Below are 23,525 nucleotides of genomic sequence, written 5' to 3'. Positions count from 1 at the left end.
ATGGATTGTTGGTCATACAGCTTTGCTTTATAAGGTTAGAGAGAACATTGGTAGAGAATACACCACTTAATTTGAAATGTATAGAGTTCAGCCCATTTTTTTTACAGACTTTTGGGAAAGACATCTTATTTAACTTGGATTCTAGGTATGTGTCTTCCAGAATTCTCAAGATTTAGAATTCCAGATGACCATGCAATTTCAGACCTATCCATGTACAATTACATAGAGGTAAGTGAGAAGGTTTTGTTCTTTTCAATAAGATCATGCACTGATATTCTAACAAACATTCTTTAATTTTTCCTTGTTCCAGCCCCATCTCATGCATGCTGTGTAAGAATAGGTGCAAAAAGAAAACACACACACACAGAGCATTCCTTTTTACATGGTTGAGATATGAAGGCAGAGACAGTGATAATGACCCCCACACACTCTCTTCATCTGTATTTCAGGGAGACTTAGAAGGTAACAAAAATGAAAAAGTGTCTGGTTTCAATATCTGATCATCCATAAGCTCTAGCCTTAGACATTTAGTAGAGTTAATAATACCCTGTTTTAATGAAAGAATATTTTTGATATGAGTTAATATATTTGGAAAATTTAAGAGACATTGAATAACCTTCCCATTCTTAACATTATAAGCTGTGAACTTAAAGTAGCATTAAATAGTCTTTGGGGGTTTTTGTACTGAAAGAAATACGTAACACCAAAGAAATTCACAGTCAGTAGATTAATACTCAGAAGAAAACCACAATTCCATTTTGAGCCAGTCACATTAAAACTCATAGTAAATGATTATGGTTATAGTTTTTCAATCAAATGAAAAAAATTTGCAAGATAAATTTTTAGGAAGAGTGTAGCTGTTTTCCATCTCTCCTGAAGACAGAAATAAATAAAGTAGACTTCAACTTAAGCAGAATTTTTTCATGTGTGGTGAAGGTAAGCTTCTGTAAGCTTCTGGAATTCTCAACGAGGTATCCTGCCTTGTCTTTAAAACAAGACAATTATAACGTAAGATTTATCTTGAATATGGACTAAACCAAGAGGCATAGGTTTAAACAGATCTCTTCTTGCCAAAATAATGTTGCAAACTGACCAGGAAATAACAGAAATTAATCAAATCTTTGGGCTCACAGACAACTTGCAGATTCATGCAAACACTTGCTGAAATAGAATTGACACTCAAGCAAAATAGAGTTCTAACAGGTTTTGCGTAATTGCTATACCTTTTCAAGTTACTGTTCTGTGACACTGGCTGAAAAGAAAATGACTGAAATGGATAGGAAGCAAAAATTTATTTGACTACTTTGAGTCTGGCTTTGTGGTGAATGGGAATGAAGAGTGATAATAAGTTGTAGTAAACAATTAAAGGTACATTTTAAAAGATATTCTTTGAGACTCCTTACATTATTACAGATGCGAGCACACGTCAACTCAAGGTGGTTCATCTTCCAAAAGAACATAGAGAGACTTCTTCATGCTATTATGCCATCTACCTTTATTCCTCTTTATACAATGGTAAGGTCTGGATTTAAGACTTTTCCTCATTTTAATCTTCTGTTTAGTCATTACAGAATACTTAAGAATACTTTTTAAACTTTTATAGGTCACCTTTTCCAGAATAAGATACCATGAAGCTGTGCTGCATTGGTACTGGCAGAAAAAGGTGGGAACAGGTTACACTTACTTATAATTTGATATGTTGAAGTTTACAGTGTTATGGTTATATTTACCTTAGACAAATATGGAAATAATGAAACAGACACTAAGTGTTTGCCTTCCAATAAAACATGTCCTGGCTACACAGGTGACAGAATCCCTAATGAACAAAATTACAAAGAAGAGGCAACTCCCATTGCCTCTTAAGAGGCAACTCTTGAAGAGAAGAAATTCAAAAAAGAAACTGATGCTGATATTTCTAAACTTTTTATTTTATTTTAGCAGCATGACCTTTTACTTTTATTTAGCAGTTGACTTTCTTCATGCAATACTCCTATGGGTTTAACTTATAAAATTGGGCAAAATCTTTTAGGATTGACTGGTTTGAATATTCTTTGGAAGGCCTGTTGCTGAAGCGGAAGCTCCAATACTTTGGCCACCTGATGTGAAAAGCTGACTCATTAGAAAAGACCCTGATGCTGGAAAAGATTGAGGGTAGGAGGAGAAGAGGGTGACAGATGGTGAGATGGTTGGATGGCATCACTGACTCAATGGACTTCAGTTTGAGCAAACTCTTGGAGATAGTGAAGGACAGGGAAGCCTGGCATGCTGCAGTCCATGGGGTCGCAAAGAGTCAGGCACGTCTTGGCAACTGAACAACAAGTACAAATGATTCTATTTCTGAAAAAAACAAAAATGGTAATATAAAATTATATTTGTTCTTTGAGAAAAATATCTAAGTATTGTAGTGATTGTCAATGACTTAATATGGGAATGCAATGAGATTCCCTCCAATGCTGAGATTTCTATGATTTTAACATAAAAAAAATGGACAAAGTCAAATCACTTATAAAACACAATCTAATTCCAACATAATGTTATACCACATTAATTTTGGGCAGTCGACTCACAGATGCCATATATGGAGATTCAGATTCCTGATCTTCCACTGTGGAAATGTTACAACTTCATTCACTAGATAAATAGTTCTATTTAGTACGTAGACACTGAGCTAGGCATGGTGATGAACATGAGGCAGCCCCTACCCTTTGTATAGCTCAGAGACTAGTACATGAAATGGACACTTGCAGTGGAGAGGCACTGCCCTGGAGGTGAATGGTCATAGACTCGGGGAAGGAGGGTGGAGGTTGAAAAAACCTCTCAGACATTCAGAGTGGCAAGTATTCAGTGGAGCTGGAAGAAGCTCATATGTGCGAGAATGACAAGAGAAGGAGCTAGAATAGCAAGTAGGACTTGAAACACCATGAATATTATTTTAAGGAAAATCGGAAGACAAAGGAGACTTGAAGTCTCAGGTGTGGATTTCAGAAAGATTACTTTGCTGTATAGAGACTAGATTGGAATGAATCAAGATTTATTCATACAGAGATGAATAAAATAAGGTCCCTGCCCTCAAAAAGCTAAAAGTCCAAAGGGGAAAGAGATAGCAAAAGGCAGTTAAATGTAGGACCATGGGTGTAATGTTAGAGGCCAGGATGATGGGAATGCACACAACCCAGGCTTGACTCCTTGGCTTGTATGGTTGATAGACTGTAGATGGTGAAGGTGCCTAAGTCTTTGAATGCGCATCTTCCAAGTCACAGAAGTTCACTGGACCCATCACTCTTCTTAGGGACACTTCATGCAGGGTCTGAGCAGTGACTGAATCACTTCTGGCTTCTTCCAAGACAGAGTTCATAGTTCTTTTTTTTTTTTTTTCAATTGTGGATTTCTTTGTGGCTGGACAAAGACTGAATGCTAAGAATTCTTTATACAGAACATGTGGATTCAGTAATTTCTGGGAAGAGAGAGGAGAGTGAGGAAGGCAGGAAGCTTCAAATTACCAGCCATTGCAGGACTTCATCTCGTGGTCATGCAATGAAATCTGTTTCACATTGAAGAATAAATAGGAAAGTAAACAATGCTGTTTAAGAATGAAGTCTATTTTCAAGATTTTAATCTCTGAACAAATAAAAGGAAAGTTCTTACTCTTTTTACAGGTGATAAATGGAGGACTTTTTCTGTTTGGAACGCTGATAGCTGTCAGTGGTACCTACCTACTTATGCGCTACAAATCACTGAGACCCCTGGACTACTTGAGAAGACCATCAGAGTGGGTCACTTACTTCCAGAATACAGGACATGTTTCCCTGTAAATTCCTTGGAGTCACTAGAACAATTTCCCAATTTCATTAGCAAGTGATAAAAAGATCCTGAAAGTAGCAAATATTTGATTTCTCTGTAACCAAAACAGGAACAAAATCATGTTTCCATTATCATTTAATTCACTAATGGAAGATATTTATCAGCTTATAATCAAATTCAGTGTAGAATTTCTCTGCAAGTTTATTGTAATTATTGAAAAAATAACCCATCATTTTCAGTTGTAAAAAGCAGTTTTCCCACAGCACTATTGTTAGGTCAGATAATTCTAAATATAAAAGCACAATGACTAAGATCTCTTTCACTTCTCAAAAAGTAAGGCCTTAGAGATCTCAAGAAGTCACGATCATACTTTTCTTTAAAGGACTTAACAGAAATCATGATAGGATTGACTTAACACTTGGGACTAGAAGTCACAATTTGCCTAATGGATTAGTATTAATTGTACTTTTCATCACTTGGATGAAACTCACTGAAACACAGGGCTCAGATTTTCTTGCTAAAACTAGAGGTATAAATAAACAAAGGGGGCTTTCTCAAGAGTTCAAAATGAATCAGTTTTATTTCCCAGTCTTCAAATGACAGTATTACCTTCTGAGTATTTTTTAAATTTATTTTTTAATTAAAAAAATTTTATGGTAAAAGTTATAATATAAAACATACTATTTTAACCATATTTAAGGCTATTAAAGCCATACTAAGTAAAGGATAGGAAGAGTCTTATAAATTAAATATCTATATACATAAAGGTGGAAACAGTTTCATAGAAAGATGAAGCCATGTTTATTCCATTTCAGAAGAAACTTATTAACATTCTTAAACTATATGCTGCAAAACCAGGGATAAACTTGATGTTTAAAAGTTCATTTAGAACACTAGATTGTGAATCAGAAAAGCAAAGCACTGCTCCAAGATTCAATATAAACTAAACGTGTGACATTGGACATGTTTTTAATGTCTCTGGGCCTCTGTATTATTTCTAAATTATTGGATATACTTTGTTAAATGCATTAATTATCTTACAGGAAATCATTATTCTTCCAAATCATGCAATTTTATATTTCTTTTGAGAATGTCAGTAATTTTCACAGAAATACTAAAGTTTCCAGAATCACTGACAATTAAAACAAGGCCTGGAAAAGTTTTTTTTTTTCCTCCTAAAATCTCCAACAAATACCTTCAAACTATATTACTCAATTTTAAAGAAATGTATGAAATCAGACAACTTAAATTTTTATGTGTAGAACTTTTGTCTTTTCTAGATTATATAGACATGCTCATTTGCACTGACAGTTGGAATTTGTTTTGGTTGTCATACATGATCTTAGGTTGTTATAACTTAGAGTATTAACTTAAATATGATTTAGAAATACAGGAATAAAGAACAATTCAGAGAAAACAAAAAATAAATCTGTTTCTTCAAAAACAAAGCAAAAAGTTCATTTCGTGAATACTTTTTTTTTGGTTCTTCCTTCTTCAATAGGCCAACTGAATCATTTAGCAGTCTTTGAAGTGGTGGCTCAAACAGTAAAGCGACTGTCTACAATGTGAGAGACCTGGGCTCGATCCCTGGGTTGGGGAGATTCCCTGGAGAAGGAAATGGCAACCCACTCCAGTACTCTTGCCTTGAAAATCCCATGGACGGAGGAGCTTCATGCAGGCTACTATCCATGGGGTCGCACGGAGTTGTGCACGACTGAGCGACTTCACCTTCTTTCAAGTGTGATGAATATGAAGATGTAACACCACTAGAACAGTCACGTAGGAAATAAAAATTAGGAAATGAAATGGTTCACTTACTTTCCTACATTGTCAAAGAAATCCTTGAGTCCTAACAATCCATGTTTAGTCTAAATAATGACTCATGAAAAAATAGCCTCTTCATGCTCTGACCACTATTTATGCAGTGGATTGATTGAAAAGCAATGAAGATTAAATAATACATTTCATGAATACAGTCCTACAGTTACCTTCATTCTCCTTCAAATGTAGCTTTGTTTGGTTTTTGCTGGACCCTTTTTTCTAAATCTAGAATTCTTGGAAAATTATGAGAAATCACTAGGAGGAGAGGCTAATCCTACCATGTTCATATTTGAAATGAAACAGATGGAGACATCTATCTTCCATCAACACCAGCTTCACCATGTACATCCACTGCTAATGTATGATTACCTATAAATCTTGATCACGTTGAAATTCATCATTTGTGTGTGTGTGTGTTGCTTTTAACCATCTGAGCCACCAGCGAAACCCTTGTGTGTTGCTTTGCAATGGTATCTTCTAGAGCTTGCTCAGCAACAGTTTGTCTGAAGCTCCTCTTTATCATGTTACACAAAGCAACAGTCTTTGGTTTCACATAAAATTAAGGAACTGATTTTCTTTTTCATTCTAGAATTGCCTCTTTGATAAATTTGATTGAGCAAACATTTGACATGACGCTAAATAGGACCCAACACTACAGAAAATCCGAGATTTTCTAGCAATTTCATACATGTGTATGAAACAAAGTCATTTTAACTGCCAAGGACTTCTTTCTTTCTTTCTTTCTTTGAGAAATACATTATGTGCTTTGGAAAATTCAGTCATTTAAAAATATGTATTTGAAGTGAAAATTTCTGACATGTTAGAAGTTGATGGTGCCTGATACACACCTTGTGCCATAAGTGATTTTCCATTGTATAAAGCAACCACTGAATTAAAAGAATCCATCTTGCTCAATTACTCCCTGAGGTCAAAGAGTCCAAGAGCAATTCAGATTTCCTTCTGAATCACAAAAGTTCTGTTAATATTACATAGATGGGGAATTCCAAAATGGTCCTTATAATGATAGTCTAAATAGCATCTGATTTAAATCCCATCTTTCATTGCTGTTATTCAATCCAATAAAGGATGAACTTGGATTACATCAACCTTTGACCCATTGGTTCTGTCACTGTCACCCACTGATAATGATGCATCATTAGTGATGATAAAAGTGATGGAAGAAGAGTTAAAAGTCACTTTTTTCTTTGGCCTGTCCCTGTCTTTCTGTGACTTCACACTGGATCTTAAACGCATTTCTCTCCCAACTGTAGATAGGTCTTTAGCCGGTGTGTGGCATCTCAGCAGTTAGAAACATAAGAGCTGCAAGAGGGCTCTTTAAAACTCGGCAGGGAGAAAATAAAGTTGAATATTAAGTAAAAGTTTGGCCCTTAACCCGGATTGACATTTAGGAAAATTGGATTAATTTAATTTGGGTTGTTCTTTTTTACTTATTAGCTGATGTGGAGTTAGGTGGTAATGCTCAGTCTACTTAATTAAGCCTGGAATTTAATGTCTTTTATTTATTATAATTCTTATTAACTTTACTACATAAGCCTCTTTCAATACCATATAATATCCATAGATTCAAATTGCATGAACCTTCCATGAAGGCAGCTAGATGTGTTTCTTTAAGGCATTTTGAACATTAATTCATTCCACAAATATTCAATAAGCCCTTATGAGGTGAGGCAACTTGTGCTACAATCCGGGGATATTGCAGGAAGCAGAGACAGACAAGGGCCTTCCTAGCAGAGTTTCAGCTTGGTGTACTTACTAATGTGCCTTTAATTAGGTTAAGAGTTTTTTTCCCTTGTATCAAGATTACATATCAGTTGGTAAAAATATACAACAGCAAACCAGGTTCAAATCCAGGCACCAAAGTGTCCTGAAGCAAGTAAATTTTAACTCCTTTGAACCTAGCTCATAAATCCATAAATAAAATAATATTAGTATCTATTTCATGGAGTTTTGCAAAGATAATGGATGTAATCTGCATAGTGCAGTAAGAATTGTAAATAAAGTATTAACTTTGTATTTGTTATCATTACTAAACATAAAATGTTTTCTGATGTATTAAACCCTGATTTTAATAAAATTTTACCTAACAAATGCAAGCCTCTATTGGTAGGTCTTAGAATCGTTATTATAGTCAGTGGGAATATCCTACACATCCCATCCCAGAGTCTGGCTGAAACCAGGAAATATTTGCAACTTATGGCCTTTTGGGGCTTCCCAGGTGGTACTAGTGGTAAAGAACTCGCCTGCCAATGCAGGAGACATAAGAGATATGGTTTCAATCCCTGGGCTGGGAAGATCCCTTGGAGGAGGGCATGGCAACCCACTCCATTTATCCTTGTTTGGAGAATTCCAGGGACAGAGGAGCCTGGTGGGCTACAGTCCATTGGGTTGCAAAGAGTTGAACACGACTGAAGCGACTTCTCACACACACACATACACACACACACGTCCTTTTTACTTTACCTTCTCATCTCCCCACTCTTTGTTCTATAAAAGAAGCTAGCATCCTGACCCCAGCAAGATGGTTCTCTAGGACATTAGAATGCCATCTTCTGGGACTCCTGGCTTTTAAAATAAAGTCATTAATTCTTCATCCCAAAACTTTGTCTCCCAATTTATTGACATGTCGTGTGGCTTGCGGAACAATCTTGGACTTGGTAACAGAAGTTCCTGCTATTAGTATTATAAATGTGTGGTGCCTGCGATTGTTGGTGACTCTGACATCCTTGTGTTGCAGGAAGCGGGACCCATTCCAGGGCCTGAGAGTGGGCTCTTGTTTAACACTCAGAATGAATTGTCCACAGAGACTTGGGCTGACAAAGCAAGAGATTTTATTGGGAAGGGAAGCCCAGGCAGAGAGCAGCAAGGTAAAAGAACACAGGAGATTGGCTCTGTCACATGTCTTGCAGTTCCGGCGACGGGATTAGTTTCCAGGTTGACTCTGGCTAATCACTCTGATGCGGGGTCATTCCTAGGGGTGCATATACTGCTCAGCCAAGATGCATTTCAGCGAGCAGGATTCTGGGAGGTGGTAGGACATGTGGCATCTCCTTTTGACCTTTCCCAAATTCTTCCGGTTGGTAGTGGCTTGTTAGTTCCGTGTTCCTTATTGGGACCTCCTGTCATAAAATAACTCATGGGAATGATCACTTTGGTTGCCTGGTCAAAGTGGGCACTTTCAGTCAGTGTGTTTCCCCTAACACTTGTTTACTGATATGGCAGCAGAGACCCAGTCATACTTCTTTGTACTTTCACCACTTCTTCCTATGCCCTCTGTAACTCTTTCCAAAAATAGTTGCTTGTCCCTATTGCATGTATGTAGAAATAAATAAGACTGGGTCTCTCTTGAGAAGTTCACTATTCAGCAAGGGTGACAAGTACATAAATATACTGCTGTCAAAGGTGATACATGCCACGAGGGAGGTGACTGGTGAGGGCCATGGGAATATACAGGAGAGATAACCAATTCAGAGGTAGGTAATAGCAAGTAGATCCTGATCTCAGCCCTTCTGAGGTGAGGAGGAGTTTAGAAAAGCAGGAGAGACAAAATGTTCCAAGGAAAGGAAATGGGCTAAGACAAAGAGGTAAAATAACATGTCAATTTCTGGGGACAAGAAATACTACAGTTGCTTGGAGCCTGAGGTTGCTAAAGGGACGGTGTGTGGAAAAAATGAGACTGGATGAGACTGGTGTGTGAAAAATGAGATGGCCATGCAGGACCTGAGAGTCAGCTCAGAGGCCTTATTTTTAATTATGAAGGCAATGGAACCCTTAAAGGACTTACTCTGGGTAGTGACGTAAGAAAATTTTCACTTGAGAACAATTAATCTGGTGGCAGTATAAAGTGAATGGATTAAGAGGAAAGCAAGAAGAATTGATGCTTTTGAACTGTGGTGTTGGAGAAGACTCTTGAGAGTCCCTTGGACTGCAAGGAGATCCAACCAGTCCATTCTAAAGGAGATCAGCCCTGGGTGTTCTTTGGACGGAATGATGCTGAAGCTGAAACTCCAGTACTTTGGCCACCTCATGCGAAGAGTTGACTCATTGGAAAAGACTCTGATGCTGGGAGGGACTGGGAGCAGGAGGAGAAGGGGACGACAGAGGATGAGATGGCTGGATGGCATCACCGACTCAATGGACGTGAGTCTGAGTGAACTCCGGGAGTTGGTGATGGACAGGGAGGCCTGGCATGCTGCGACTCATGGGGTCACAAAGAGTCAGACACGACTGAGCGACTGAACTGAACTGAACTGAAGAATAAAGAGGCCCAAGGAAAAGAAGCCCTTGAATGAGACAAGAGGATGGGGCCAGAGAGTCAGTAACAAAAATAACAGAGGAAGGGGTCCTAGAAACATTAAGAGCAGAAACTCACAATTAAATGGGAGCTGTCAACAATGTCACAAGTCTCAATGCCACAGATTCCAGGAAAAAAAAAAAAAAACACCTGAAAAGTGTCCATTGGCTCTAACGTGGGAGACCATCAATGACCTTAATGAGTGCTGTTTCTCTGAGAGTGTGGTAGAAGAAGGAATATAGGTTGAGGAACAAATACGTGAATTTACTAAATGGCAGACTTTCTGAGGCTGTGACTCAACCTTATTCACTATGTATCCTCAGTGAATAGTAATTGTCTTCGCTTGGGCTTCCATAACACATTACTACTGAGTGGCTTAAACAATAGAAACTCATTTCTCAGAGACTTGGAGACTGGGAAGTCTAAGATCAAGTTGCCAGTAAGGTTTTCATTCTGAGGCCTCTTTTCTTGGCTTGTAGATAGCCACATTCTTTCTATATCCTGTCAGTTGTGAGAGAGAATGAGAGTGGTTTCTCTTTGTCTTCTTAGAAGGGCGCTGAACCATCACGAGGGCCCCACCCTCAGGACCCTGTTCTTGTACGTCCCTATTTACCTGCCAAAGGCCCCATCTCCTACACCATCACACTGAATATCTGAGGGACACAAATATTCAGCCCGTAACAGCAAGCAATTGGTACATTTTAGATGTTTAGTAAATATTGGTCAAATAAATGCTTATGTAGTGATGATGTGGCATCAATTTTCTTTAACAGTGATGAGAAAAATAAAGTGATAAGCTAGAGGGAGTTAAGGATATATTTTGAATTAAATTTGCATGGTTATATGCTAGAGTTTGGAGAAGGAAATGGCAACCCAGTCCAGTATTCTTGCCTGGAGAATCCCATGGACAGAGGAGCCTGGCATGGGGTCGCAAGAGTCAGACATGACTTAGTGACTAAACCACCACCACCATGCTAAAGATACTGAGCCAGTAGTAAGGGAGAAATTGAGGATATAAGTAAAAGAGAAAATTATTACTTGAGAGAGGTCCCTGAGGTAGAGAATGGGGGTGGGGAAGAAAACAAGAATCTAGAATCAGATTGGTCCTGAGAGATCTCTCCCATTACCTTGCAACTAAAGAGTGAGGTCTAACAATGAGTTTGAACATGGAGGCAAGGAGTTGAGGAATTTCTTGATAATTATTTTATTTTGCCCAACAAATAAGAAGCATGATTGTTTCACAAAAATGAGGTGGGGCATAGTAGGACAAGAGAGGAGACGAGAACTGATGATTTGTAATAGTAATAGCAACTGAGTAGAGAGTAGATTGGGCTTCCCAGGTTTTGCTAGTGGTAAAGAATTTGCCAGCCAGTGCAGGAGACATAGAGGTTTGGGTTCAATCCCTGGGTCGGGAAGATCTCCTGGAGGAGGGTATGGCAATCCACTCCAGTATTCATGCTTGGGAAATCCCTCAGACAGAAGAGCCTGGGAGGCTACAGTTCATGGGGTCACCAAGAGTTAGACACCACTGAAGTGACTTAACACATACACAGAGTGGATCATCCAGAGATCCAAAGATTACTAGACAATAATAACGGAAAGTCTCACTGCTCACTGGGTACAGATGCTGGGATTCCAATGTGGTTTTTCTCCAGCTTATCTTATTGACTACAGTCTTTAGACTTCCTTCTTGTTAGCACTTAACAAGAAACCTGCCATGGTCAGTTCTTGTCTTTTATGACTCAAAAAGTGATTTCCAGACAAAATATCTGTACCATTCTTTAGTGCAGATTCGGTGAATAAAATAATGGGAAGTGCGAAATCCCCTTTATGAGAGTTTTTCAACTCTCAGAATGCATGAGAATGTAGGGTTTTGGGGGTTGTTGATTGTGTCCATCCAGAAACTTTTCCTTCCTTTTTCTGGTTTAGACAGTGACATAGAGAGAGTAAATTCCTCATTGATTTTTTGTAGACAGTGACTCACCGTGCAAAATTTTATCAAACAGGAAGTGTCTGAGAGCTGCACCAGCTGTGGGGGAAGAGTATGATTCTCTTCTGAGGGAAAATTTCTACCCAGGACAGTTTGAGGGACAGGTGTTCATAGTCTTGGACTCACATTTTGAATGGAAAACAGAATATGGCCATAACAATGAGCAATGACACCATCAGGCAGCCAAGAAACAAGAAAAGCACAAAGGAGGAGTGGCTGGTGTCCTTGGATGGCCAGTCCCCAGTGCAGCCTGGTCCATGCATGTCCAGGATGTGGTTGTTCCAGCCCAGGAGAGATGCTCCTGACCACACTATTGAGGACAGCCAGATGCAAGGAATGGTCCTCCAGGCCTGGGGGAAATGGATCACTCTGGCATGGATCACGCAAATCTAACACTCATACGCCAGCCTGGTTAGGGTGATGATGGAAACAATCCCTGCAAGATGAGAAAGTGGGACAGCATAGCAGGGCATGGTGGGGGTGCAGGGGAGTGCGGGAAGACCCACCAGGAGTGATACATTCATCACCGCAATATCTTACACAGCATCTGGAACCAAAAAAGTGCCCCCAAAGCCAAAATATCTAAAAAGAAATATGCCTCCCAGTCCTCTGGAAATTCAATTGGAGATACATCTACTCAGAAAGTGTGGAGTGGAAAAGGCATGTGTTCTTCAGTCACCAAGTCGTATCTGACTCTTTTGCAACCCTATGAACTGTAGCCCAACAGGCGCCTCTGTCCATGGGACTTCCCAGGCAAGAATACTGGAGTGGGTTGCCATTTCCTTCTCCAGGATGTCTTTCCAACTCAGAGATTGAACTCGAGTCTCCTACATTGGCAGGCAGATTCTTTACCGCTGAGCCACCAGGGAAGCCCATGCGAATTACAGCAGGACAAAAACAAAAGCTCTAAAATCAGCTCTGGCCTAATGGTGCAGGTGTTGTGTTAAATTTTCTGAGAGAGAAAAATTCCAGAAACTCTGGAGTGGTTCAGGAAGAGTCACTAAAACAGTCATCTCTTGGTTTTCTCTTCTCTCAACTGTTTGACTCAGCTATAGAGATGATGTCAAAGTAGGTCCCACAGGTGTGAACTGACCAAAGTGATGGTCAAATTGCACGGGAGCTGTGTTAACCTACCTACTAGCTCTGTCAGCCTATGAACTGTCACATGCATGACTTCTGACAAGGGATGGAAGTCTGTGAGACTGTGTCTTCATCTATGCCTCTATTTCGCAACAATTAGGCTTTAACAATATTATTCTTTTATTTCTCTGCCCCTCCTGAGAGAGTGATTTATTCATGCATTAAGCTCCTTTTAAGTACCTACTGTGCTCTGGGCACTGGGCCGAAACTGGCAACTCAACAATGATGGAAACTCAGAAATCTAGATTTTTAGAGGGGAGGCAGATGAGTTAAGCAACTGTAAAAACTATACAGGAAGTAAAGGTTACAATTTTGATACAATATATTGTAGGAATCACAGAAAAAGGCACTTGTGAATAAGGCAAGAAAAGTGCATTCCAGGAAGAAGGAAGAATTATGTCCTGGAACATGGAGACAATAAACGACAGAAAATGGTCTAAGAATGAGGAGAGGATTCCGAGACACTGGGGCTCAGAGAATAACTAGAAAGGAAAGATAACGTCACAAGGAGGAAATAGGATCTTATTAAGAAAGGCTGTTAATTTCTTGCTAAAGTTTTCATTTGGTTGTTTGTTCCTATTTTTCTTTTCCTTTGTGGCCTTTTTCTGCTTAAAATAGTAAGTTATAAATCCATTACATCGTCATGCTTTTTAAGCATAGAAGTGACAATAGTTAAGTTCTCCTTTTCTTCCTCTGTCTTTTTCCTCTGAAAAAACAGTCATTGAAGCAGCCGTATAGAATCAGAAACACAGTCTAATGCATGGAAACCTTCTAGCAGGCTTTTGCAATAGTCCAGGAAAGATATGATGGAGCCTGAATTAGGATATTTCTATAGGTATGAACAGTGAAGTCTGTATTCCAGAGACATTTAGCAATTAATATCATCAGAATCCTCCAACTTCTTGAATGTGAAGAAAGAGGAGAGTGGAGTCAGAATTACTTGGAGGTTTCTGACCTGACTGATGAGTAAAGAGAGTGGTTAATGAAGACAAAAATCTACTACAAAATATATGGATAGATAGTGAAATGTTGCAGCTATGACCCATGGATGACACCAGGATTCTTGGCCTCCAGAGCAGAGGATTTCCATCTGGGGCCAGAGAGGAGGCTTGGTTACTTGGAGATTTTATATAGCAAAGTTTTATTAAAGTGTAAAAGAAAAAGAGAAAGCTTCTGACATAGACATCAGAAGGGGGCAGAAAAGACACTCCCTTGCCAGTTTTTAGCAAGGCATCTTATACTTGTTAGCAAGCTGTTGATCACAGATAAAAGAAACACCCCAAGGCTGAGAGAGTTGCACCTGAGCTCCTCTCCCCCAACATACATATCTGCACAAGGGGCAAAGACTGGGGAAGAGTTGTCTCTGGGCAAGATATATTGTATCCATAAAACAATTGTCATGCCTTGAAGGAAAACAAATCTCCAAGCAAGATACATAGTTTCATTAACATAGTTTAAGAAAAACATTTTTTTGAGTAAGACATTATTTTGGGGGCAATTAGCGGAGGTTCCTGACATTATACAGGAGACAGGGATTAAGACCATCCCCATGGAAAAGAAATGCAAAAAAGCAAAATGGCTGTCTGAGGAGGCCTTACAAATAGCTGTGAAAAGAAGAGAAGTGAAAAGCAAAGGAGAAAAGGAAAGATATTCCCATTTAAAGGAAGAGTTCCAAAGAATAGCAAGGAGAGATAAGAAAGCCTTCCTCAGCAATCAGTGCAAAGAAATGGAGGAAAACAACAGAATGGGAAAGACCAGAGATCTCGTCAAGAAAATTAGAGATACCAAGGGAACATTTCATGCAAAGACGGGCTCGATAAAGGACAGAAATGAAAGCAGAAGATATTAAGAAGAGGTGGCAAGAACACACAGAAGAACTGTGCAAAAAAGAGCTTCACGACCAAGATAATTAAGATGGTGTGATCACTCACCTAGAGCCAGACATCCTGGAATGTGAAGTCAAGTGGGCCTTAGAAAGCATCACTACGAACAAAGCTGGTGGAGCTGATGGAATTCCAGTTGAGCTATTTCAAAGCCTGAAAGATGATGCTGTGAAAGTGCTGCACTCAATATGCCAGCAAATTTGGAAAAGTCAGCAGTGGCCACAGGACTGGAAAAGGTCAGTTTTCATTCCAATCCCTAAGAAAGGCAATGCCAAAGAATGCTCAAACTTACTGCACAATTGCACTCATCTCACACGCTAGTAAAGTAATGCTCAAAATTCTCCAAGCCATGCTTCAGCAGTACGTGAGCAGTGAACTTCCAGATGTTCAAGCTGGTTTTAGAAAAGGCAGAGGAACAAGAGATCAAATAGCCAACATCTGCTGGATCATGGAAAAAGGAAGAGAGTTCCAGAAAAACATCTATTTCTGCTTTATTGACTCTGCCAAAGCCTTTGACTGTGTGGAACACAATAAACTGTGGAAAATTATACCAGACCACCTGACCTGCCTCTTGAGAAACCTGTATGCAGGTCAGGAAGCAACAGTTAGAACTGGACATGGAACAACAGACTGGTTCCAAATAGGAAAAGGAGTACATCAAGGCTGTATATTGTCACCCTGCTTATTTAACTTATATGCAGAGTACATCATGAGAAACGCTGGGCTGGAAGAAGCACAAGCTGGAATCAAGATTGCCAGGAGAAATATCAATAACCTCAGATATGCAGATGACACCACCCTTATGGCAGAAAGTGAAGAGGAACTAAAAAGCCTCTTGAAAGTGAAAGAGGATAGTGAAAAAGTTGGCTTAAAGCTCAACATTCAGAAAACTTAAGATCATGGCATCTGGTCCCATCACTTCATGGGAAATAGATGGGGAAACAGTGGAAACAGTGTCAGACTTTATTTTTGGGGCTCCAAAATCACTGCAGTTGGTGATTGCAGCCATGAAATTAAAAAACGCTTACTCCTTGGAAGGAAAGTTATGACCAACCTAGATAGCATATTCAAAAGCAGCGATATTACCTTGCCAACAAAGGTCCGTCTAGTCAAGGCTATGGTTTTTCCAGTGGTCATGTATGGATGTGAGAGTTGGACTGTGAAAAAAGCTGAGCACCAAAGAATTGATGGTTTTGAACTGTGGTGTTGGAGAAGACGTCTTGTGGACTGCAAGGAGATCCAACCAGTCCATCCTAAAGGAGACCAGTCCTGGGTGTTCATTGGAAGGACTGATGCTGAGGCTGAAACTCCAATACTTTGGCCACCTCATATGAAGAGTTGACTCACTGGAAAAGACCCTGATGCTGGGAGGGATTGCGGGCAGGAAGAGAAGGGGACGACAGAGGATAAGATGGCTGGATGGCGTCACTGACGCAATGCACATGAGTTTGGGTGAGCTCCGGGAGTTGATGATGGACAGGGAAGCCTGGCGTGCTGCGATTCATGGGATCGCAGTGTCAGACACGACTGAGCAACTGAACTGAACTGAACTGAGCAGCTCAAGGTTTGGGAAAAAGTTACTTTAAGGAGATTATCATCTTAGCACAGCAACACTGGATCAAAAGGAGCCTCCTGTGGCTAAAGGAATGGGGTCGGGTGGAATGGGATAATCAGCTGCTTGGCTTGTCATTTGTTTCCTCCTGCCACTTGGTTGGAAGGACCAAGTAGCGGTTGAAAGACCGCTAACCCTTTCAACATGAGGGAGAAAATGAAATTGTGAGATCCCTAGAACATAGCGGCATAAACACTTGTTTAATGCATGGATCAAGAATGGCTCTAGGAGGGTTTCCCTGGGGACTCAGTGATAAAGAATCCACCTGCCAATGCAGGAGACATAGGTTTGATCCCTGATCTGTGATGATCCCATATGCTGAAGAGCAACTAAGCCTGTGCGCCACAACTATTGAATCCATGCTCTAGAGCACAGGAGTCGCGACTACTGAAGCCCGAGCACACTAGAGCCCAGGCTCTGCAACTGAGAAGCCATCACAATGAGAAGCCTGTGCACGGCAGCTAGAGAGTAGCCCCCGCTTGCCCCAACTAGAGAAGTGCTGTGCAGTAATGAAGCCCAGCACAGCCAAAAATAAATAATCTTTTTTTTTAAGCGCTTTAAATCATTTAAAGCGCTTAAAAAAAAAAAAGAACGGTTCTAGGAAAAGTGATTCTGATGGGGAATGAAAATAAAACTGGTGTCATGATAACTGGTAGGAGTGTGGAGACTAGGTTATACCATGGTAAATATTTTGTTACAAGGACATTATTACTTCCAGTGTCTGATACATGTGCTAGTCAATAAACGCTCACTGAATTAATGACTGAGTATTTAGTAAATACATAAGTGACTGAAAGATCAAGTTTTGGAATATGGTAGAAGGAAATAATTCAGAAAATAGTGATAATAATAGTAAAGGATGGATTTAAATTTAAATATAATAGGAAATTCTGGAGACCAAATAATGTCCAATTCGATATGCTATCTTCAGAACTAGTCATCTATTTTCACCTTTTACATTTATTTCTGAAAGACTGATATTACCTTCTTTAACTGAGTATATTCTAGAAGAAAATCTAAAAATAGTGACACAATAAATTGACTCTAATAAAATACTGTTGTTTTTATTTAATTTACAAACTTTCTTATTCAGTATAATGGCATTTAATTATGTATTAATACTTGATGTTAAAGCCTAGCTAGACCTTCAATTTCAGCATGATTTAATCCTTTACTGGCAAAGAAGTTTAGTGCAAATAATTATGTTGTAGGTTAACAAATCTCAGTGTACTTTACAGACCAATAAATGTGCTCTTATGGTTTAAACAATAAATTAGTATAATTTTAACTTTCATATATTCACTCATTTATTCCTTAAGTACATGTGTCAATCACTGTGTTAGAAACTCAGCATAAAGTGGTGAGTGAAGCAAGCATTTTGTGGAACTTATCACAGTCCAGAGGGTAAAAGAGAAGAGATAAAAACAACCCAGAAAGTAAAACAGGTAAACTAGTGAAGCGCTATGAAAAAACGAGATAACGCAGAGACAGAGAATAAGGTGCAGTGAGATGAGAGAAGTCATAAAGGTGCACAAGGTCTCACTAAAAGCCTCGTTGTGCTCAGAGCTGAAATAGGAGTCCAGCTTTGTGACGTCAGAATGCAGGAGTTGACTACATTTCCCTTATTATTTCGGTCAAAGAAAATTTTTTTCTTTATGTATAATTTGCCTGCACTGGGTCGTAGTTGCAGCCGGAGGGCTCATCCTTGCAGTGCACAGGCTTCTTTCTAGCTGTGATGTTCAGGCTCCGGAGTGCACAGGTTTAGTTGCCCCACAGCATGTGGGATCCCAATTCCCTGACCAGGGATCGAGCCTACATCCCCTGCATCCTCAAAGGAAGTCCCAAGATTTTTAAAATACTATCTAATCTTTGACTATGCTTGTGTCTTAGCAAGCACCATGGGCTTCAAGTCCTGAATTAAATCACTATTATTCTCTCCCATGACTAGTTAGTAGAGACCTAGAGGCAGCAAACCTTGCATCGCTTAGGTCCTCCCAGTAGCATGGGTGTATATAAGCAGCGGCCCTAGTCACACAGATATAGTCTTCCAGCGTGGCTCATTTAAACAGAACTAAACTACATCCCTTTCTTGCAAAATACACATATCATATCAGCCCTTTTCCCCCCTTAATACTTTATTTACTAATGGATTTCAATCCCGAGTCCTAATTGCTTGTTATATTCTAGTTGATTCCCAGAACACATCCTGGGAGGATGAAAATGCATGGACTGTATTAAAACTGTGTTACACATACTTTTTAACTGATGTTAAGCCTAAACCTCTATTTCTTTTGACACTAGAGACAGGAAAGGGGAAGGTGCCTATTGCAAACTGGGCATCTATTATGAAACAAACCCCAAGGCAATGGTTCTATGGAATATGTCCCCCATCCTTTTTTTGTTGTTGTTGAGAAAAGCAGTCTGTGGCTCAAAATGAGTAAGAGATGGTGAAGATAGTTTTGACAACTCAGGACTGGACTGGCTGATTTCAAAACTCATGATTTTGTTGTTACACAACCTATTGTACTGTGGGGCAACTGCTATTACTGCACAACATCCATAGGGGAAGTGCAATGACCCTGCTTACCCTGTAAAGATGTGAATTGATCACGTACATATTAAGTGCCTCTTAGTCTGCTGAGTGGGCTCAGCGGTAAAGAGTCCACCAGCCAATGCAGGAGATGCAGTTTAATCCTTGGGTGGGGAAGATCCCCTGGAGAAGGAACTGGCAACCATTCCCATATTCTTGCCTGGGAAATCTCATGGACAGAAGAGCCTGATGGGCTACAGTCCATGGGGTCGCAATGAGTCAGAAATGACTAAACAACTAAACAACAACTTAGCAACTTAACAACAACAGTCTGCTGAGCACGTCTTGTAGGAGAAATCAGAGACACGTGGTCCCTCAAGGAGATTACAATACTCTTATAAAGCCAAGACAAACTCATAAGTGTAAGGTGGGCAGTGCAAGATGATATGTAATCATAAGTTTATTGTGCAACAATAAACCAGTGGGCTTCCCTGGTGGCTCAGACAGTAAAGTGTCTGCCTGCAATGCGGGCAATCTGGGTTCGATCCCTGGCTCCGGAAGATCCCCTGGAGAAGGAAATGGCAACTCATTCCAGTACTCTTGCCTGGAAAATTCCATGGACAGAGGAGCCTTGTAGGCTAAAGTCCATGGGGTCTCAAAGAGTCAGACACGACTGAGCAAACATTGGAATTGGATTGGAAACCAAAAAAATTAAATCCCAATGTCTTCATGAAGCAATGAAAGATAAGTTGGATCTTAAAAGATGAGCTCAGTGTTAACAAAGTGTCAGGGTGTGCATTTCTGACTGAAAGGAGAACTTCTACAAAGGTAAAGCAATCCTCTTTGAGTTCTTCTAAGAACCTCCTAGACTCCAGATATGTGGAGAGGTAGAACTAATAGTCATTACCAGGCTTGTACAAGTCTGACCATGCCTTTTGTGGCTGTCCATGGTCTACAGTAGGGGTCTTCAATTTTTTTTCTAGTATTTTTCCTAATAGAATTTTGAAAAACTATGTATACTCCCATAGTTTTAAAGATATATATTAAAAATTTTTTGCCACAAGTTTAAAGAGCTGAGTAATATAAATATGACTGTACTAGGGAAGAAACGTTGTACTCTATTATAAGTTAATCACTAAAGGGATGTTACCTATAAGCTTAAACTGTACATGATGATCCATCTCTGGGAACACTGACTCCCAGGTAATGGAGTTTAAACTAAAATAACTAAACATTAAACTAATATAACTTTGTTTAGCTCCAGAAACATCCTGACCAGGCCCACCTGTGAAAGACTGTTGGAAAGAAGAAATGAACATATCTCTTCTGGAGGCTGACTGGAACCAGTAAGTGTTTGACTTTACTGCCTCTTCTTTCAGTATAAAAGAGGCATGAATTCACATTCAGGTAAGATGGTTCTTTTCCTTGCCCCAATAACTCATCTTTGACTTATTGGCCTATTGTTCAGTGAGCAATATGAGCTTGGATTCAGTAACATAAATGTTGAAAAATAATTACTTTCCTCCTTAAACACATCCAATGATTCATAAATGTTAGTAATTCCATATACACATTTGTATCTAATTTGTGTATTGATTCTCAGACATGTATACATAAAAACACACACATAAATGAACAACTACTTAGACTCATGTTTCCCTTCTGCTTTTCCCCTAAATTGTTTTTAACCTTTTTATTTTGTATTAGTCCATAGCTGATTAACAAACAATGCTATGGTAGTTTCAGGTGAACAGCAAAAGCACTCAGCCGCAGGTATGTACCTATTCCTCTCCCACCCACTGAGTGAAATAGGCCTGTCCTGTGCTTAGTTGCTCAGTCCTGTGCTTAGTTGCTCAGTCGTGTCCAACTCTTTGTGACCCCATGACTCCTCTGTAGCCCACCAGACTCCTCTGTCCATGGAATTCTCCAGGCCAGAATACTGAAGTGGGTAGCCATTCCGTTGTCCAGGAGATCTTCCCCACCCAGGGATCGAACCCAAGTATCCTACATTACAGGCTGATTTTTTACCAGCTGAGCCATCAGGAAAGCCCAAGAATACTGCAGTGGGTAGTCTATCTCTTCTCCAGGGGACCTTCCCTGCCCAGAAATCAAACCAGGTCTCCTGCATTGCAGGCAGATTCTCTACCAGCTGAGCTACCAAGGAGGGCCCAAAGACAAATATCGTATGATATTACTTATGCTATTGCTGCTAAGTCACTTCAGTCATGTCTGGCTCTGTGTGACCCCATAGACAGCAGCCCACCAGGCTCCCCCATCCCTGGGATTCTCCAGGCAAGAACACTGGAGTGTGGAATCTAAAAAATAATGATACAAATGAAATTATACAAAAATAAACTCACAGATATAGGAAACTAACTTATGGTTACCCACGGGGAAAGGTGGGGAGGGATAAATTAGGAGTTTGGGGTTAACGTATGTACACTACTATATGTAAAATAGATAACAAACAAGGACCTACTGTATAGCACAGGGAACTATATTCAACAGTTTATAATAACCTATAAGAGAAAAGAATCTGAAAAAATACATATGTATATATATATATAATGAATCACTTTGTTGTAAACTTGAAATTAGCACATTATAAATCAACTATATTTCAATAAAAATTTTAAAATGTACCAAAAATTCTCAAAGCAAAACCCTAACCAAAACAAAAGTCAGCTGCTTTCATATTGCTATTCCCTCTGCCTGCAGATATGACAAAGATCTCACGGACACATGAGAAGACAGACATGTAAACAAATAATTATAAGCATGTGATAAGTACTAAAACTGAGCTGTGTTTGGGGACCTGAAGAATGCAATAAAGGAAGTAGTTAACTCTTTGCTGGGCAAGATTATAAGAGAAACCAATATTTGGAGTGAATTTATCAAGTTGAATTTATTACTTTCCTACCTGAAAACAAATAAATTGAAATAAAAAATTATTACCAAAGAAAAGCATTTTAAAAATTAAGCGGATAGTATAATTTTCTTCTCATTATATTTTTTTAAAAGATTTATTTTTTGATGTGGACAATGTGGAGGGAGTTTATCAAGTTGAAAAGGATATTTCAAGGATATAGTGCATACAAAGCATGGACATGAAAAGAGGCATTTAAATGTTAACTGCATGTATTAGTTTGAGTCCAGTAAAGTTCTTTGTGATATAGCCTGATAATTATGCACCATTTACAGCATTGATCAATAAACATACATCATGTACATATAATATGCCAGGCACTGTGTTAGACAATGGAAAAACAAAGATGAATTATAAACAGGAGAATAAATGATTATGAAACAATTTGATAAATTCTATGATAGAGGAATGCATTTGAAGCCAAAGTCCTGAGTTCAATTCCAATTTCTATACATAACTACCACGTTTCTGGGAAAATTAATTAACATTTCTGAACCTCATTTTGCACACCAGTAACATAGGAATACGGAGAAGGCAATGGCACCCCATTCCAGTACTCTTGCCTGGAAAATCGGACACGACTGAGCGACTTCACTTTCACTTTTCACTTTCCTGCATTGGAGAAGGAAATGGCAACCCACTCCAGTGTTCTTGCCTGGAGAATCCCAGGGATGGGGGAGCCTGGTGGGCTGCCTTCTATGGGGTCGCACCGAGTCGGACACGACTGAAGCGACTTAGCAGCAGCAGTAGCAGCAACATAGAAATAATTTTACCAAAATGCTTATTGTGTATATTTGTGTATGTATTAAATGAGAATATAAACGTAGTTAGTAAAATGGTAATATAGAAGGTATTATTATTATTGAGTAATTGAGTAGCTGGGTGCCAAAATTGCTTTAAGTGGTAGAAAGTTAGAAAGGCACAGGAGTGGGTGGAACTTGGGAGCTTAAATACAAGTCTATTAATGCTTGCTCCTTGGAAGAAAAGCTATGACAAAGCTAGATAGCATGTTAAAAGGCAGAGACATTACTTTTCCAATAAAGATCCATCTAGTCAAAACTATGCTTGTGCCAGTAGTCATGTATGGATGTGAGAGCAGGCCCATAAGGAGGGCTGAGCACCAAAGAATTGATGTTTTTGGACTGTAGTGTTGGAAAGACTCTTGACAGTCCCTTGGACTGCAAGGAGATCAAACTAGCCAATCCTAAAGGAAATCAATCCTGAATTTTCATTGGAAGAGCTGATGCTGAAGTTGAAGTGGCAGTACTTTGGCCTCCTGATGTGAAGAACTGATTCACTGGAAAAGACCCTGATGCTGGGAAAGATTGAAGGCAGGAGAAGGGGACAGTAGAGGACGATATGGTTGGGTGGCATCACTGACTCAATGAACATGAGTTTGAGCAAACTCCAGGAGTTGGTGAAGGACAAAGAAGCCTGGCATGCTGTACTCCATAAGGTCACAGAGCTGGACACTAAGTGACCGAATAACAAGCTTGAGAACCAAGTCATT

At 39.5% G+C, this 23,525-nt stretch overlaps 2 protein-coding genes across 2 annotated transcripts in view; one reads left to right on the top strand and one right to left on the bottom strand.

Moving 5' to 3' along the window:
* The window catches only part of KMO (kynurenine 3-monooxygenase), a 71,574-nt gene extending 67,762 nt beyond the window's left edge, over positions 1-3,812 (top strand). The window contains exons 12-15 of the mRNA XM_055583237.1: positions 146-228; positions 1,414-1,515; positions 1,604-1,663; positions 3,657-3,812. Coding sequence (XP_055439212.1) covers positions 146-228; positions 1,414-1,515; positions 1,604-1,663; positions 3,657-3,812 — 401 coding nt within the window. The remainder of the gene's footprint in view (positions 1-145; positions 229-1,413; positions 1,516-1,603; positions 1,664-3,656) is intronic.
* The window catches only part of FH (fumarate hydratase), a 215,845-nt gene that overhangs the window by 104,732 nt on the left and 87,588 nt on the right, over positions 1-23,525 (bottom strand). The gene's annotated exons all lie outside the window — the stretch shown is intronic.

This window comes from Bubalus kerabau, chromosome 5, assembly GCF_029407905.1.
Source record: "Bubalus kerabau isolate K-KA32 ecotype Philippines breed swamp buffalo chromosome 5, PCC_UOA_SB_1v2, whole genome shotgun sequence".
NCBI lineage: Eukaryota > Metazoa > Chordata > Mammalia > Artiodactyla > Bovidae > Bubalus > Bubalus kerabau.
This window is presented reverse-complemented; position numbering and strand designations above follow the sequence as displayed.